The following is a 16,468-nucleotide window of genomic DNA, read 5'->3' on the forward strand; positions in this document are numbered from 1 at the left end:
GGGGAAAAAAAAAAAAACCACCAAAGAAAAAAGCTCATGTACCATAGAAATAATTTTAAAACAATGCAAGATTCTATTTCTAACCAATAACCTTTTAGTCCTCAAAGTGAGCTGTGCAAAGCATGAACTAATTAAGATTTAAGGCAAGCACTCAACCAAAAACTGGATTTTAATGGCAAAACTGTGCATATTATGCTTGGCAGTAGAAAGACTTAATTTGAGGGTCTCTCCGGTTTGTTTGTTGAAACTGCACCACTAGGCTGATACATCAATATGCTTGGTGGTATGGGTTGGATGTTATGTATCTTGACTCAGATAGTAAAACTGGCACTTCTGCTTTTATCAGTGCAGAATTTTGAAGTATATGAGTTGATACTACTTCCCCGTTAGCAAGGAGGTGAAATAAAATGAGATTTTGTATAAGAACAGTTTGCCCTGCAGATCTGGAAGCAAACCAACAGGATAATCAAACATGTCCTGTGTTCAGCCAGTGATGACAAGAACCAGAACAATTTGTAATAAAAATTCTATATTATCTTCTGTTTAAATATTAACAGTTCCAGCACGTGATATGCAAGCTAATATTTGCCTGCTTGTCACAGGCAAAAATCAAACAGAGATAATTCGGCGCAACCAGATGGGTAACAAGATCCTGGATAGCCTCATTTAAAAGTCCTCACTATTTCAGATTTCAGGAAGAAAAGCAAGAAACATAAGAGAAAGACAACATATGCCATCAGAGATAAGGACAACAATATTATTATTTAAAGCTGTATCAGGAAAAAAACCCCATCATTACCACGGCATTGGTCTGGTATTAAATGGACACATAGAAGAGTCAATAAAGATGCAGAAAAAGTAGGGCTAATCAGTGATTATTCTGCTCTATATTCAGAAAAATAACAGATAATACAGTTGTATCACTTCATTAATAAGCAGTTACTTCCAACTGTATCAATAGAAAGCTGCAAAAAGACAGCTTTTAAAGCTAGGCATACCAAAATCCAATAGACCCGGACAACATAATAAAGAAGTATTAAAACCAGGTAGCTGAGGAGCTCTTTAGATGATTAATATTAACTTTAACCAACTCCTGGAGAACAAGAGCACTTTTAGAGTAAATAAAGCAAGCTGGTGTCACACCAACGCTTGAAAAAGGAAACTGGAATAACATGTATTTTAAGGACTAGCAATGTAATATTGATCATTGCAGAATAACAGTGGAGCTGATATTATTTCCTGAACATCTTAATCAAGGATTCAGCAAACAACAAATAAAAGGAGGATAAAATAATTATTACCAATTCAATTTTGTCCTTTTTGGGAAAAAAAAGAAAGCAGCCTTTTCACAAAGATAATAGCTTTCTCTGGTAAGACTGCAATTCTAGTTGAAACAGATAAAATGCTACAATGAAAAGCAGAATTCCCTAAGTATTATTTGACCATTGATTTAGAAAATGGTAACAAAGATTAAGACTCATTAACCTACAGATCTAAAAACGCAATTACAAACAAAGAGACATCATCAAACACATGAGTGTCTTGTGGGGTCTGAAGCATACAACATATTGAGACTACTCTATTTAAAACTTTGTCAGTGATCTAGGAAAAGACACAAAGTCTTCGATTGTAAGATCTCCAGGAGACAGAATAACCATGGGAGACAAAGAATGTAGTGGAAAACTCAGTCATACAAAGAAATTTGGTTAATGTAGTTAGTGTAGTGCAAGAAAGCAGTATGATTTGATTTTGCTAAATTACAAGACACATCTCAGAAGAAAGAAAACATTCCAAATTTACAGGATGGAGAACCTGTAAAGTGGTAACTTTGTGAAGGACTCGTTAGTCAATGACTGATGAATCAATCAATCCAAAATTAGCTCTCAATGCAAGGCAGCAGCCAAGATAACTTACACAATCTTCAGATTTGTATACAATGAGTTATCAAGTAGGAGTACATGTGTTATGTTATGCCTGTATCTTACGTGTTTTCAACAAAAACACTAAGTGCATTCAGTGTCCACAGATAACTAAAAATTGTGAATTGTAAATGTTTGTTAGAGAACAGAAATTTTTAAAGAATTGAAAAAAAAAGATGAAGGAATTTATCACACATTGTGTTCAAATTGTCCCTTAATTTTCCTCTTTATTTAGCAACCTCAAACTCTCTACACAGAGAATATCAATCGCAAGATTTTATGTAATTTAGTAAACATAGCTATTTTTTACATATTTACATGGTAAAAATGTAAGCCATACATTGAAACAGACATTTACACTGAAACTAGAGGTAACTTTTATCAGGAAAGGTCTTCCCAGAAGCAAACTAAGTTGTAGCAGATTCTCAATTGTTTTAAATCATTTAGAAAAAAACATTCAAACTTGATTTTAAAAATTTCAACACAGATTATTTTTGAAAAAAATACTGTGACGTGTGTTACAGGTCACAACAGTCTTATCTGCCAATCAAATCTATCTATCTACTAATTTCACAGAACATAAAACAAACTGGTGATAGCAACATTGGTAAGAAATCCAACTCTTGGGCTACAGTGTTTAGAAATCTTCTTGTCAGTAGCCTTTGTCCCCAAAACAGACAAATCAAAACAACTTAGTTATTTTGTGCATATATATATATATTTATATATATTTATTTATTTCTGCAGCATTCACTATGGTCTTGGGAAACCAGATCATATTTACACCTGAAAAAGAAGTCCAAAATTTTCACACCTGACCAGAAAAGTTAGCTATTAGAGAAGTGACATAACTCACATTTAAATCCTCTTGTAAGCCAGAACAGTGTAAGCTGTAACCATGCAAGCCTAAAATACTAGGCATTTACCAAGCCCTTCCCAGCCTAGACTGAGAACACGCATAGCATTGGAGCAGTTTACTAGAGATGAAGGGAGAAGGAAAACTCTTCTTTTCAAAGCTCTGTGTCTCACAGGGGAAGGAAAGAGAGAGAGGAGAAAAAAGCTTCATTAAAGACAGGGTGCAGGACTGAAAAAAAAAAAAAAAATCACTTACAGGAAACTTTCCTTTCAACTACACCAAACGCTTCCACTACATTTGAAGTCTAAAGCCCTGATAATTCATTTACCTTTTTCTTTCCAGTATGAATGCCTTCTCCAACCGCCTCCTCCTCCCACCCCCTGCAAGTTATGGGATTTGCTGCTATCACAGATGTTGCTCCACTTGTGTAATGGCCTCCTCCCCTGGGTTGTGTCCATCTTTTCTACTTAAAGCATGCTTCCACTCTTCCAGAGCATACTATACAGAGCCTAGCAGAAGATTAATTTACTCCTTAGGCTTGTTTTTGCCATGCCTAGGAGCCTTTCTAACTGTCCTCAAGGAATCATAGTCTTGTGAGGATTTCTGGAATGCTGTGCACCCTACTCATGCTGCCTCCCATCCTCAAAATGGGAGATGCCAGTAGAGTTAGCTATCTACCCAGTGATTAACAGCTGGGAAATACTTATTTACAACTGATTTATTCTGCTACAGTCTCACAGATTTCCATGATGAGAATGGGCCACAATTTGGATTTGACATCTGCTTTGATTATATTTTTTAGCTTGACAACTATAGGTAGGAGCCTTGCTGTGAGGAAACAGAATTAATATATTAATTCTTGACAGGTAGCAGAATAAAGATTAATATTTTTAATTGCAGTTAGGCCTTTTTGATTACACAGGATGGTTTGTCCTGGAGATGATTCAGAGCAGTGTGGAAGGATGGTGCTTGTTACAAGACTTCAGTTCTGCTGGCTTCACAAGCACAAGGACACATTTTGAAAGCAGCATTCTGGGATCCACATCCAAACCTGTTTCTGCCACTTGTGCCTTTTTCTTCTTTCCATAACCCTTTATCCCAAGCATCTCAGCTTATGTACAAGAATCACAAAATTGTTCTACATCTCTCTTACTTCCATCCCTCTACCTCTCATGGCCATGTCCCTTATTAACTGTCCATCTTCAGCAACACCATCTATCTACTTCCAGACTTCTCACACGAAGGGGCCACATAAGGTTCAATCTTCTTTCACAATCTTTTCTCACCATGGTACTAATCCTCAGCTCCAGCTTGTTCCTTTAAGAGTATTGGACAAGATTTCTCCTCAGAATTTCCTGTGTAACATAAAGGCAAATTTCCTGACCCTGTCCCAGTGAGTCCAACAAAACCAGAAAACAACTCTTACAAGGAGGGGCCGGGAGGGTGGGGGTGTGAAGAATCCTTCATCCACACAGCCCCTGAACTCAATCTCACCAGAATTTTTTTTTTTTTTTTTTTTGGGGGGGGGGGGGAGCGGAGAAAACAAAAAAGAAGAAAAACAAAAATCAGCCTCATGAACAAACCTAGTATGGAAAATTTAGGCTTGAATAGATTTTCAAAATTCAAAAGTTTGGAAACTAAAACACTATCATATTTAGTAGTGGTAAAGCACCTTAATTGCACTTGACATTACCAACCTTAATAGAAAGCTGATAAAAAAACCAGGCACATAAACAATAAAAGATACATACCTTATTTATAACGCATATGTTTTATTCAAACATACCATAGTTTTAGGTCTTGTCTGTTGGAAAAACTGTACATGATAAATTAATGTTCATTATGAAATCTGTTGATATTTTACAGGAAGCGTAACATTTTCACTTCCATATACAAAGAAAAAAAAATAATTTCCAGGGCATCACTATGAGAGATTCCATCTAACATCATTTAATTAAGTGCTGGAATTAGCACAAAATTACCAACTCCTACTCCCATCAATTCACTTAAGAGACAGAAAAGGTGTTAAACACCTAATTGTCCTGGATTTGGAAATCTTTTAGCTACATATTCATAAACCCTGCCCTGATCCTCTTCATTTTTTACAATAAGAGTGATATGAAATACAACACAGCAAGATGATAGAAACCCCGAAGGGAAATAATTTAGAATAGACAACAGGAATTATTTTAGTATTATATATAATTAGCTTGCAATACACCAAAAGCAGTTTGTTAAAGTTTCTTGATCTGAAATTCAGTAAAAACATCTGCATTTCAGTAGATGCAATGTGCAAGACCAATGACATGGGTAAGAATGTTACTATTAATACCATAATAACCAAATTACTACGTATGCCATCAGTCCCAAATTCACACATATGTACACGCCATATGTTCAAAGACCATTAAATGTCAAGAATCTCATTCACAGTCTGCCTAGAAATGAGTATGCGCTTGTGGAAATGCCAGTGTGTTGAATCCTACCACAGAGAAGAGAACCGTATGCAGTGAATATAGAAATGGCCCTCTCAGAAGAACATTTCACAACCTGTGGTTTTGTGCTAACCCTGTACTTGTTTATCCTTACTGCAGTGAAAGCTTTGAATGCACAAACTTTGCACATTGACTTTACGTGAACACTCAGAGGAGTAAATTCTGCCCAGAGGGGCAGGATCTCAATGCTTGTGGCAACATGATCAATCTTTTAATTTGCTACAGTCAGAACGGAAACTGAGTCCAAGCAAAAGGTCAGAACAGGCATTTTATATTCTCTGTTAAAGGAGGGGAGGAAAAAAAAATGTCTTTGAGGAGTAAAGTAAGTAGCTAATGAGACACAGCACTGACAGCTGGAATTTAATAAGTATCCACTTCACAAGGAAAATTGTTCTTAGTAATTAAATACAGGTATCATACAAAGCTTCTGCTTAGAGCTAGACTTCAAAATCCTTCTGTCAGTAGGACTGAGGAGTTTTTACACACCAGATAATATAAGGGAGAGTTTGCCTGGGAGGCTAGTCCTAAATGAAGAGGGCTAATTGCATAAAATTCACAGTCATGTCAGTGGTAAATAATTCCAAAGGGACTTGTTCAGATAGCAGTCTGGCATTACTGAAAAACAGACTGCAACCAGAAAGACCTGTTATAAAGTCCACCAAAACCTGAGACACATAAAAAGTTTATTAGTCATTGCAGAACTAAAACGCAAACGAGATCTTTTTAGAGGGATCCAAAATTCTTTATGTTCCAGGTCTGTAGGGCCATAAAACTCTACCTGAGAAAATTTTAAACAATCTTCTAATTAATCACAGGATTTTATAACCTCTCACAAGCTCTAAGTAAAACATTAACAAGGCAGGGGGAAGTACTCTTTGTACTAGGCATGATTCCTAACGCTGCTGACATACCCCACTAGATGAACCAGGTTAGAATTTAACATCAAACTGAGATTATAATGGATACTAGCACACAGAGATGGTCTTTCATTGACGGGACTGCATTTGCATAAATGAAGGTATAAGTCTCCAAATCACTGAGAGCATCTGAGAGAGCAGTCTAATCGTTTTCCTGTAATTTGTGACATGACCATCAAAATATGACCACATAACATATTTTTAACACAATAAAACTCGTATCCCTAAAAAGACATCTTGATCTTCACTTAATTAGCAGTCCAACAGAACACTGTTTGTATCACAAAAAGAAAGCAGTTTAAGTATCAAGATGGTTGAGTGGGTTTGCCAGCTACATCCAATAGATTTGCATGAACTCAGGTATGCATAACACAATCACACAGCTGTATTATTTATACTTCCATGTAAAAGAGTACCGGCTCTGCAATACATATTTTAACCTACCTCATAGTACACAGGCACATCCTTAACCTTTTTGCCCTTTTGATTCCCAGATTCTCTGACCTGCAAGGAAATAAAGCATTCTACTGTGAGAAGATTTTAAGTTTACACACATTATTTTACTCATTCATCTCTTTCGTAAACACTACACTTGCACTCCAAAACAGTGAGGAATCATCTTAGGGTACCCCTGTACCTTAGGGAGGAGAGCTTTTGTGATCAGCACCTTGAAGAAGAGTCCTTACTATTGACAGGGAGTAGACCAGCTTATACAGTAAGCTTTTCTCTTTCCATTTTTATCTCCTATGAATTAGTGTAATTTCTTAAAACTTTCACAGAGTAATTCAATGAATACAAAACTTAAGTTACCACAGACAAAAGAAGTTGGTATCTAGAAAGGAAATCTAGTGTTTGGTTTGTTATTAAAAGTTCCTTTCTTGGAATACCTGTCTGAAAATGTCTTCATATGTTACCACACTGAAGAGCTTCCGCTGTGGCACCTGCACAGCAAGAGACAGGGCCTTGGTGTGGATTTCATCCTCAATTTTGGTCCCAACAACGAAAGCGATGCTAGGCTTCCAGTCATCCTACTTTCCAAAACAAAACATTGAATGTATTAAAACACCAGAGAGACAAAAGTGCTTCCCTGCAGTTTCAAGGAGTAATCCTGTAAAGATGGTTACTCCCTTTAAGACATATTAAATGCCACCGTACTAATCACACCGAAACAAAGTCTTTACAGCTCGAAAAAGCATATACTATTTTGTCTCAATTCTTTCTGCCATCAGGTGGCAGCATTATGCTACGGAAAACACAAATGCCTATTAACAAGCTCTACCAACCTCCTTGCAGGCAAACGCTGCATTAGCATCACACAAATATAAAGTAACTTTTAAGTGTCATTTGCACATTTGATAGTTCAGTAAGCAAACAAAAAGAGAGCAATAATGAATATATGCATTATTGTCATTGAATATATGCATTATTGTGATTATTTGCTGTAGAAAAAAAAAAAAAAAATTTAGCTCCCTCATCCCAGGAATTAGATAATGCCCAGATACTATTTTCTGAAAACTGTAGCATTATTTGTATGATCTTTTATGAGGGTATATTTATGCATACCATGGTTCTTACGTGGTTTCACTAAGTATTCTGAACTAAGAAAAATTATTTATTAATGGTAAGTTATATTTCACTATAACATTGGCAAATGAAAAACACTAGCAGTTTTCAAACATTTGTAGTAAAAACATACATATTTTTATGAAAAAAGATCTGATTTCAGCATTAAAGAAATAAAGAACAAGAGAAGACTGGAACACGTTATTTAGTGATATGCATCCCCAGAAACGTCAAAATTAAGTAATTTAAGCAACTTTTACTGGTTACTCTTCCTTCCCATTTCTTCTGCTTTAACCTACTGCAACCCCTTTCACAAAGCAAGAGGCTATCTCCAGCACATCTACATCTCACTGCAGAGTATTCTCTATCGGCATTGGTGGTGCCTGAACCACATGCACTTCCAATGGTTGAGCTGTACACTCTTCAGGAATCACCAAACTATGTTTTTTTTTTCCTTGCACATCTGCATGTGTAAACGGTAAGGATATCAATAAAGCTGCATATAGGTAAACATGGTAAGAGCTTAAGTAAGATCAAGGCAGTCCCTAGACATTGTCACACTAATAAGGACCAGGCTAAGCAGGGTCACATACCAGTTCAGTGTGCACCACAGCAGGGAAAGATTTTAAAGACAAGTTTAAGGGAGGGTGGTAACTTTAGGATTTTTATGGAAATATTTTCATACATGTATATTATGTACAAAGTCCTTGTGGAAGACAGAAACAAAACCTGAGTGGATGGTAAAGTGAGGGAAAGGTCCGTTCCAAAAAAAAGTTAGATGTAAATGGTAAAAGGATACATTTTTTTTTTTGCAGTTTTACAATACCCTTCTTCATTTGCTCCTTCTCTTAGCTGAAAAAAAGCCTACCTAAAAGTTTGCAATTTGAGTAACTGATGATTTGGGATGGGAGCAAGGAACAGTTGGCATAAGTTTCAAACTCTTAAATGCTTGCATGGAGGGAAACAGTTTGTCATACTTTTAAGGTAACAAAGCATAACATCATATGAATATGGCATGACGTGATTATACATACATGCCTCATTTTTTTAACCACAGAATATCCAGAGAAACAAAAAATATGGAAAGATTACCTGGGTCACTATGTGCAGTCTTCCAAAACTGCAAGTAGCTACAGAGTAGACAGCTAATCCAAAAGGGCCCCTACAGTTCCACACATCATAAACTTCCCTGATGTTTTACATCAGCACAAAATAAACCTTAAGTTTTTAAAATTACAAAATGCAGAAGAGTGCAATCACTGATGCTCTAGGAGCATGCAAACACAACGGAATTTATGAAAGGAGAGTGTCCAGCTGACCTGGGACAGCTGGCACTGCTGAACAGAGAAATGGCAGCAGCAATGGCTTGTGTGGGGACTGCATCAAGTACATTGAATTTCTTTTTCCACTTTCTTGTTTGGGGAAGAATAGGGGACGATACCTCCTCCTGCCTAAAGTTGCCAAGATAGCTACTGGTGCACAGCACTATGAAAGAGCTAGGTATTCCAGTATTATGGATGCCCCATCCCTGGGCGTATTCAAGGCCAGTTTGGATAAGTCTTGAGCAGCCAGATCTAGTGGAAGGTGTCCCTGCCCATGGCAGGGAGGTTGGAACTACATGGTTGTTAAGGTCCCTTCCAATCCAAACCATTCTATGATTATCATCAAAACACACGCATAGGAGTTGCAGCTAATCTGATTTCAAGTCAAAGTTGTCATTGTATAGCTGCCAAGAGTTGGACACAAAAACTTTACCATTCTTTGAACAGAGATCATTTACATGTCCATAATGGCATGCAAACACATAACGTTTTTGGCTTTTAGAATTCAGACTGAAATGCCCTCATGTGTCAGTATCCTGGTGTTCCCAGGGCTCGCTGGCAGACACAGCTTTAGGAACAGCCATCCACCTGCGACATGAGCTAATGGAGCAACTGACATCACTACAGTGTCCACTTCAGTGAGGACCACCAAAAGAGGGGAACGCGGTCCAGTGAGTCTCATAGACAGATGCTGACATACAAGAAGCAAGAATCAGGAATTTCAGGCTGTACTCTAGATTCTAGGGGAAGCATGGTCCAGCAGCAATATAGAACCTGCTCCCTCAACTTCCTCCAGTTCTTCAGATACACGAAGAAATCTCCATCAGAGAGTCCTAAAACCTCTGCCTTATGCCTTCTTCAGTTCCTCCTTAAAACATACTGGTATCTTGGTGCCCACAAATTAAACCTGCTTAGCACTGATTAACATCATCCTGCAACAACGTCTGTGAAACTTGTCTTCCTTATAGTCCTGTCTCTTCATCTTTCCACCCCTTGGTCACAACTGTCCCTAGCTTGTTTCTCCTTCCATTTCCTCCCTGTTCCTCATCCGAGTTCCTCCGCTTCTCCTAATGCTTCCCACACCTGTTAATTGCTCCCCTAGCTCTCATCCTCAGTCTCCTTGTCCAGCTAGTTCCTAGTTTCATTATCTCATCCCACTTCCCAGCATTCTCCGTCCTCAGATTTCTTCTCCAAATCCTTATTCTCTAGCCCCTCTAATACTTCCCAAGCACTTTCAGAGTTATGTTTGAGCACTGAGACTCTCCATCATACTTATGCATTCCTTAGAAAGGCACTATAAGCAACAGAGAGAGAATTTTCTAATTTCCACTGTGGTGCCCACCTTCACAGCAGCCTGTAACAAAGCACTTGGGATTTATCCAAACAAATGTTCTCAGAAAAATGTATGCCCTCGGCAGAAGGTATACGCTCAACATCACTGTGCCACATCTTGTCCCCCTCTAAATACTCTGCTTCAGAGAAACAAGCTGCTAGAGCTTCTCCACAGAACAGATATAAGTATTTATAGCACAGGCAAAACACTGTCTAAGATATTAAAAAATAAAATACATGTAATGAGCCTCTACAAGATAACTAGTAGTGAAAATTATAACCCCACCTAACTTTATTCGCAGAAGTATATGCAACTTGATACAACGTTTTTTGCATAAAAATTTAAACAGTATTAAAGACAGCCCATACCTCCCTAGCTGCAAAATACAGAAAAAAATTATTGCTTTTGTAAAAAAGGTGCAATATCTGGGAATTGGAGCTAGATAAATACCAGAAATAGTTACATACACATTAACAGGGAATAATGATCCAGAATTCCGAGAGTCATTAATAGCATGTCCTCTATTTCTAGACTGGCCAGTTTTGAAGCAATTGAAGATCATTTTTCAGAAAAGCTGAACACTGAGAACAGCAACTGAAATCAACAAGGACAATGAATGTGCAGCATTAGTATTAAGGTGTTTACTTGACTATGCTCTTTTCTGACCTTAAACCCCTATTATTTTTGCCCCTATATTATCAATACTGTAACAGTATCCTTAATGTTCAAGGCACTGAAAGGATAGAGAAGAAACAGACCCTGCTTCTACAGCTCACCACCTAAAATCACAACATAAAAATGAGAAGGAAAAGTAGTAAAAAGTATATGGTTACTTTAAAAATATTTTCTCCCTCAATATACAACTGCTCCTCTACTTAGTTTAATTCTTTCAAATGTTATTGTAGAAGTGAGACCTGAGAAAGGATCTGAAAGAGGATAGATTAGTGACCCTAAGGCTACCTCAAATGAGGTTCCCAGCTTAAAGAACAGGATAGAGAAAACCATAAAAATAATTACTGGAAAAGCATGGGAACAGTCTAGGAAGGCTGCCATTGAGAGTATAACACAAGCACTACGTACTGTGAACAAAGACGACCAAAATGCAGGGAGTAGATAGCCCATGGAACCAGCAATGCCAATTCAAATACAAAAGGAAAAAAAATTTGAAACTGGAAATGCGGCATTGGTAACTGAATACTCCCTAAACAATCTGAAACAAGCTCCAATTAAGAGGAGGCCAGACCACTCTCACTGGAAAACATCCAGTGACAATCGTTGTCACAACTGACACTGCCCCGCTGTCCCCCCGCCCCCCCCCCATTTAAAACCCTTGGCCATGCCAAGAGTTGAAATGCACCGAAGTCTTCCTCAGTGTTAGAAATAACCATCTATGTGGGAAGCTTTTATGTCCCTCAGGTGAAGAGGCTCCAATCCTAGCAAGATCCACATAACTCTGAAAGCTCCAGGTAAGCAGTAAGCAGTCTTCCAAAATCCTTGTTTTCACAAAACACAGAAGGTGTCTCGTCTTCTCCCGATTTTGTTCTCAAGCCTCCATTGGGTCCCTCTGTAATGTATTTTTTTTTCAACTGTTAAAAACTAGTACACATAGCCTACATATCTTATTTGTCACAGGAGTATTGCAATACCATAGGTACGTTAAAAAAAAAAAATCTCTAACTTCAATTTCACACTGAGAAAAAAAGCAGAGGTAGCTCACGAAACTTTGTTTCCTTTTTAAACATACTTTGTTTTTTCTGCTTCATTTCCTAGACACAAAAGGGCAGCTGTTCTAGAGAAGACATTTGAACAATCAGGTATATTGTTTATTTTTGCAGCACCAGTTTCTAGATCTCTCTGGCCAGGAAAAGCATCAAGTAGCCATCTTACTCCCCCACTCACATTTCCAGGCAGTCTGAGTATCTGTCATTTCGCTTATTCTTGGGATATGCAATGAGGTTCTTTGGGGGTATGTTTTGTTTTGTTTTGGTTGTTTTGGTGGTTTTGTTTTGTTTCGTTTTTTTCTTAGGGCCACAATTAGTAGGTTCATTGAATTACAGCACAATTTCAAATTTAACTGTAATGGCTGAAGAGAAACATTTGAAACTTAAAACTCCAAACATCTGAGCATCAAACAGAAAGAGTTCATTAATCTCATGATTTTTAAGTAATACCTCAGAAATAATGAGACTTATCAGTGATTTATGAACACTCAGAGTGGTATTACCTCTAGCACTCTTTGCTTTCAACAACGAGGCAGCTTGTAAATCACTAAATACATCCGGCATTACTGGGAAAGGTTGCTCATCAGCAATTTTGTAGCCCTAATGTAGTGACTGTGTAGGGCATGACTGCTAAGACACCTGCAAGTCCACTTTCATTATCTGCTGATTGACACACACCCATATTACTAATGGATTCTGATTTTAAGAGCCTGAGTTTTTACCATATAATCCGGGCAGGTTAGAGAGGATCAAAGCTCAAATGAACATTAATTCCTCTCCGAAGAGGAAGCAGTATGAATAGTAATCAAAAAGTGGAGAAATCCTATTCAGAACATTTTTAATGGTTTGATGACGTTTAATTTCAGTTCAATTTTTCAGGTCCTAAAATGCCAATAAAATGAGAAAAACTGTCTGGGTGGAAAGTCAGAGCAGAATGTGGCTTCCAGTTGCTATGCTTAGTTATATTAGCTAATAAGAACACATAATAGATAACAGTCAATTAAAGGCTGTATTTGCCCAGAATTCACTTTTCATTCATTAGCAGGTATTGCCCTATAACTACCTAAAGCATGCAAAGTTTAAAACAAAGAACCTTAATTTATATTTTGTAATTTAATTCTGCAGTGAATCCAGTCATAATATCTTAATAAATCTGAAGGCAAATACAACTTCCAGGTCCATGTTCTCCTGTGTAGCACATTAGAAACAAAAAGGATGTATATAAACTACGTCAGGCTCAGCAAAATCCTTATTTCTTCTGTACGTGCTTTTAAGTTGTCTGCCAGTTTTCACAGTGCGTTTAGTAAAAGCAATTATTTGGTTAGTAAATACCATTTAAATAATATTTTAGTTAGCATACCTGTCCATAAAAATCTTAACACCACTGGTAAAATGGCTCCTTTTCATAGATCAGACTAATAAAATATTGTAAGTCATAAACACACATTAAAATGTGAAATTTCATTGCTCAGTCTATCTGGTACAATTTAAAACCAGTTCTAGTAAATTCCCTTTGACTCCTCTAAAGAGAAAGAATATTCTTTACACTGATGCAAGCAAAAAGTTTTAAAATTTGTTACACGTTAATTACAAGGAGAGAAGTGTATTTAATTGATAGGAGTTCCTGTCACCTCCCAAATAACTTCAACGGTACATCACATACAATACTGAGGAGGAGCAAGAAGTAATTTTGTGTACTGTGTCTGGTGACACCTACAATTAAAGTAGCTCAACACTCTCTTTTATGGGCTGCTTTCAGTTCCTGACCTTTATATATTCAAGTTCAAATCTTGTATGCTATAGGATTACCAGTGTAGGGGTGGGGGGGTGGTTAGTGTGGTTAGACCAATTCCAGAATGAGATCTGGTTTTTAAAAAATCATGTTAATCCTTTAATAAAAAACCCTATGTGATTAAGTAATTAAGATACTCAATCCCCTCTGTGTTCAAGAGGAAGGAACTAAATTTGGCAGCACAGCCATACTCGTGTCAAAGATGTGCTTTTACAGAGCATGTTTATTTACATTAAGTATACCCACATTTGGCCATACTTGACAAATCCTGATTCACACATGCTCAGAAGAGATTTGTTGGCATTTGACAGTTTCGCACCAAGTGTGCTCCTGCCTGTGACTATAAGAGCTGAATCAGAATTTTCCCGCAATAAGAAATTTCAGCGGCTGCCCAGCATCACAGAAGCCCGAGTTCAAGCTGACCGCAGCAGGGACACAGTTTTTCCCATGTTCCCAAGGCCCTGCCTGCTAACAGCGAGACAAAAAAGTGGAATTAGCTTAACTAGAACAGAAAACAGTTGGACAATACCAGAATTAAGAAACGAAGGAATCTCAATTAGGCCCCATGGGTACAGACATTACAATAACCTTTAATTAGGTGATCATGTATTTTTCCTACAGAATTCTTGTCCCATTCAATGAACATACTCAACATTTCTTTCTATCTGCCTCACTGTGTGGTCCTGAATAATCCTAATTCTGACATTTCGTAAATTTTAAGCATTTTATTTCCTACCTTATAAATACTTCAAGATAATGGTTTGCATTTAACAAATGTAATAAATTACATGTAGAAGCATCAGAGTAAATAAAGCACTTTGTTCAGCGAATTCACTGGACAATATCCACAACCACAATAAACCACCACAAAAAAAAAGTAATCAGTAATTGGCACCTTGTTAGTAAGCACAGGAGAAATCTCAGGAACTGAGTAGGTGATGGAAATTGAACCTCCACCCCCTTGTCATGCTTCAGGGAGGTTCCCCTAGAGTAGGGACAAGATTCACAAGCAAGAAAGGGCTCAAGCGCCTTTGAAGTCTACTGAAAAAAAATCTGCGTTCTAGGGAAAAATGGGAAACAGCCTTAGCTAAGCAGCTTACTTCAAAAAGTGTTTGTTTGCCTGAACTTGTACTAGATGGTTACTACTAAATAAAGCAAGCAAGTATTTAAGAGATTTTTGGACATCTGTGGCATTTTCAGGAAAACTGATTAGCCAGTTTAAAAGCCTCATACTAAATTCAAAAGTCTTCATACTTAACCAGAGCTGCTGGCATGTTAAAAAAATCCCAAGACAAAGCAACAACAAAAAAACCCCCACCCTTGGTTTTTTAATAGGGCACAACAGGAACCCACCAAGCGAGGAAGCCACGGAAGTAATTTGTCTCACTCACAGAAACAGCACTAGATAAACACATGCTAGATAAATATTATTGTTTGCTAAACTACTACCCCATTTTAAAACCAAATTCTCTCTTGCAAGTCAAGATTTATTAGAATTACATTGCTTACATAGAACCTGGAAACCTAAATATGCCTTTAGATCCTCACACACTGTAAAAGGAAAAAAAAAAAAAAAAAAAAAAAAGAGAAAAAAGTGTCTTTTAGCTGCACACACTCAAGCAGGAAAATTACAGCCTCACATTTTCAACGCTACAGTTAATGCTGTGTCAGCACCTCCATCAAACCTCGTTGTTCAGCAGTTTATAAAAAGTTCACTCCGAGCCGAAACTTGGCACCCAGAGCCCCAGAAAGAGAAGTGCCGAGGAGGAAAAGCAAGAAACCCGCTGGGTCGGTGCTCGGTGCCGAGGGGGGGGGGGGGGGGGGGGGGCAGCCCCGCCGCACGTCGGGACGATTCACGGCCCTCCCTGGGGCGACGCTAGGGTCCCCGCGGAGGCCTCTGCGGCGACGCTACGACAACAAAGCCGGAGGAGCATCGAAGGCCGCCGAGGGCCTGGTGTGTGTCCCCCCCCCCACCTTCCAGTCCCGGAGCCTGCCCGCCCCGCGCCACTGCGGGCGGCCCCTGCCCTGTCCCTCAGCTGCCTTCACCTCCTCGAGGTGGGCGGACACCAGCGCGGCCTCCCAGCTCTTGACCGCGGCCCCCGCCGACACAACCCCACCGGTCCTGGGCCTCTTCGGGCCCATGGCGGTGCGGGCGGCGGGCAGGCCCCACGCGTCGCTGTGGCAACCGGCTCCCGCGGGGCGACGCCTTCCGGCCGCGCCCACCGGCGGGGCAGTTCGTGTCGTACGTGCCTCCCGCCCGCCGGCAGCGACCGGGCTCCGCCGGGGGGCCCTGTGCCCGGCCGGGGGAGCCTCGGCGTCCGCCCTTCCCCGAGCTGACGGCGGCCTCCTCGCCCAGCCGCTGCCGAAGGGCGCTAGCGGGGCTTCTAGCGGGAGCTTCGCTGTCTTTCGGCCGCTTTGCGTCGTCAGCGGCGACGCGGGCGGGCAGCTGAGGCCGCCACCTGTAGCCGCCTGCAGCAGGGCTGCTCAACGGGGAGGCTTCGCCGAGGCCGCGTGGGAAGGGTTCGGGCCGGCCGGGGGAACGGCCGCGGG

General features: G+C 39.3%; 1 protein-coding gene across 1 annotated transcript in view; it reads right to left on the reverse strand.

Moving 5' to 3' along the window:
• SPAG17 (sperm associated antigen 17) overlaps positions 1–16,060 on the reverse strand; it is a 115,627-nt gene extending 99,567 nt beyond the window's left edge. Inside the window, 3 exon segments of the mRNA XM_086460644.1 lie at positions 6,632–6,691; positions 7,075–7,215; positions 15,965–16,060. Coding sequence (XP_086316770.1) covers positions 6,632–6,691; positions 7,075–7,215; positions 15,965–16,060 — 297 coding nt within the window.
• Positions 16,061–16,468: the final 408 nt, after the last annotated feature.

This window comes from Leptosomus discolor, chromosome 1 (assembly GCF_034619465.1).
Source record: "Leptosomus discolor isolate bLepDis1 chromosome 1, bLepDis1.hap2, whole genome shotgun sequence".
NCBI lineage: Eukaryota > Metazoa > Chordata > Aves > Leptosomiformes > Leptosomidae > Leptosomus > Leptosomus discolor.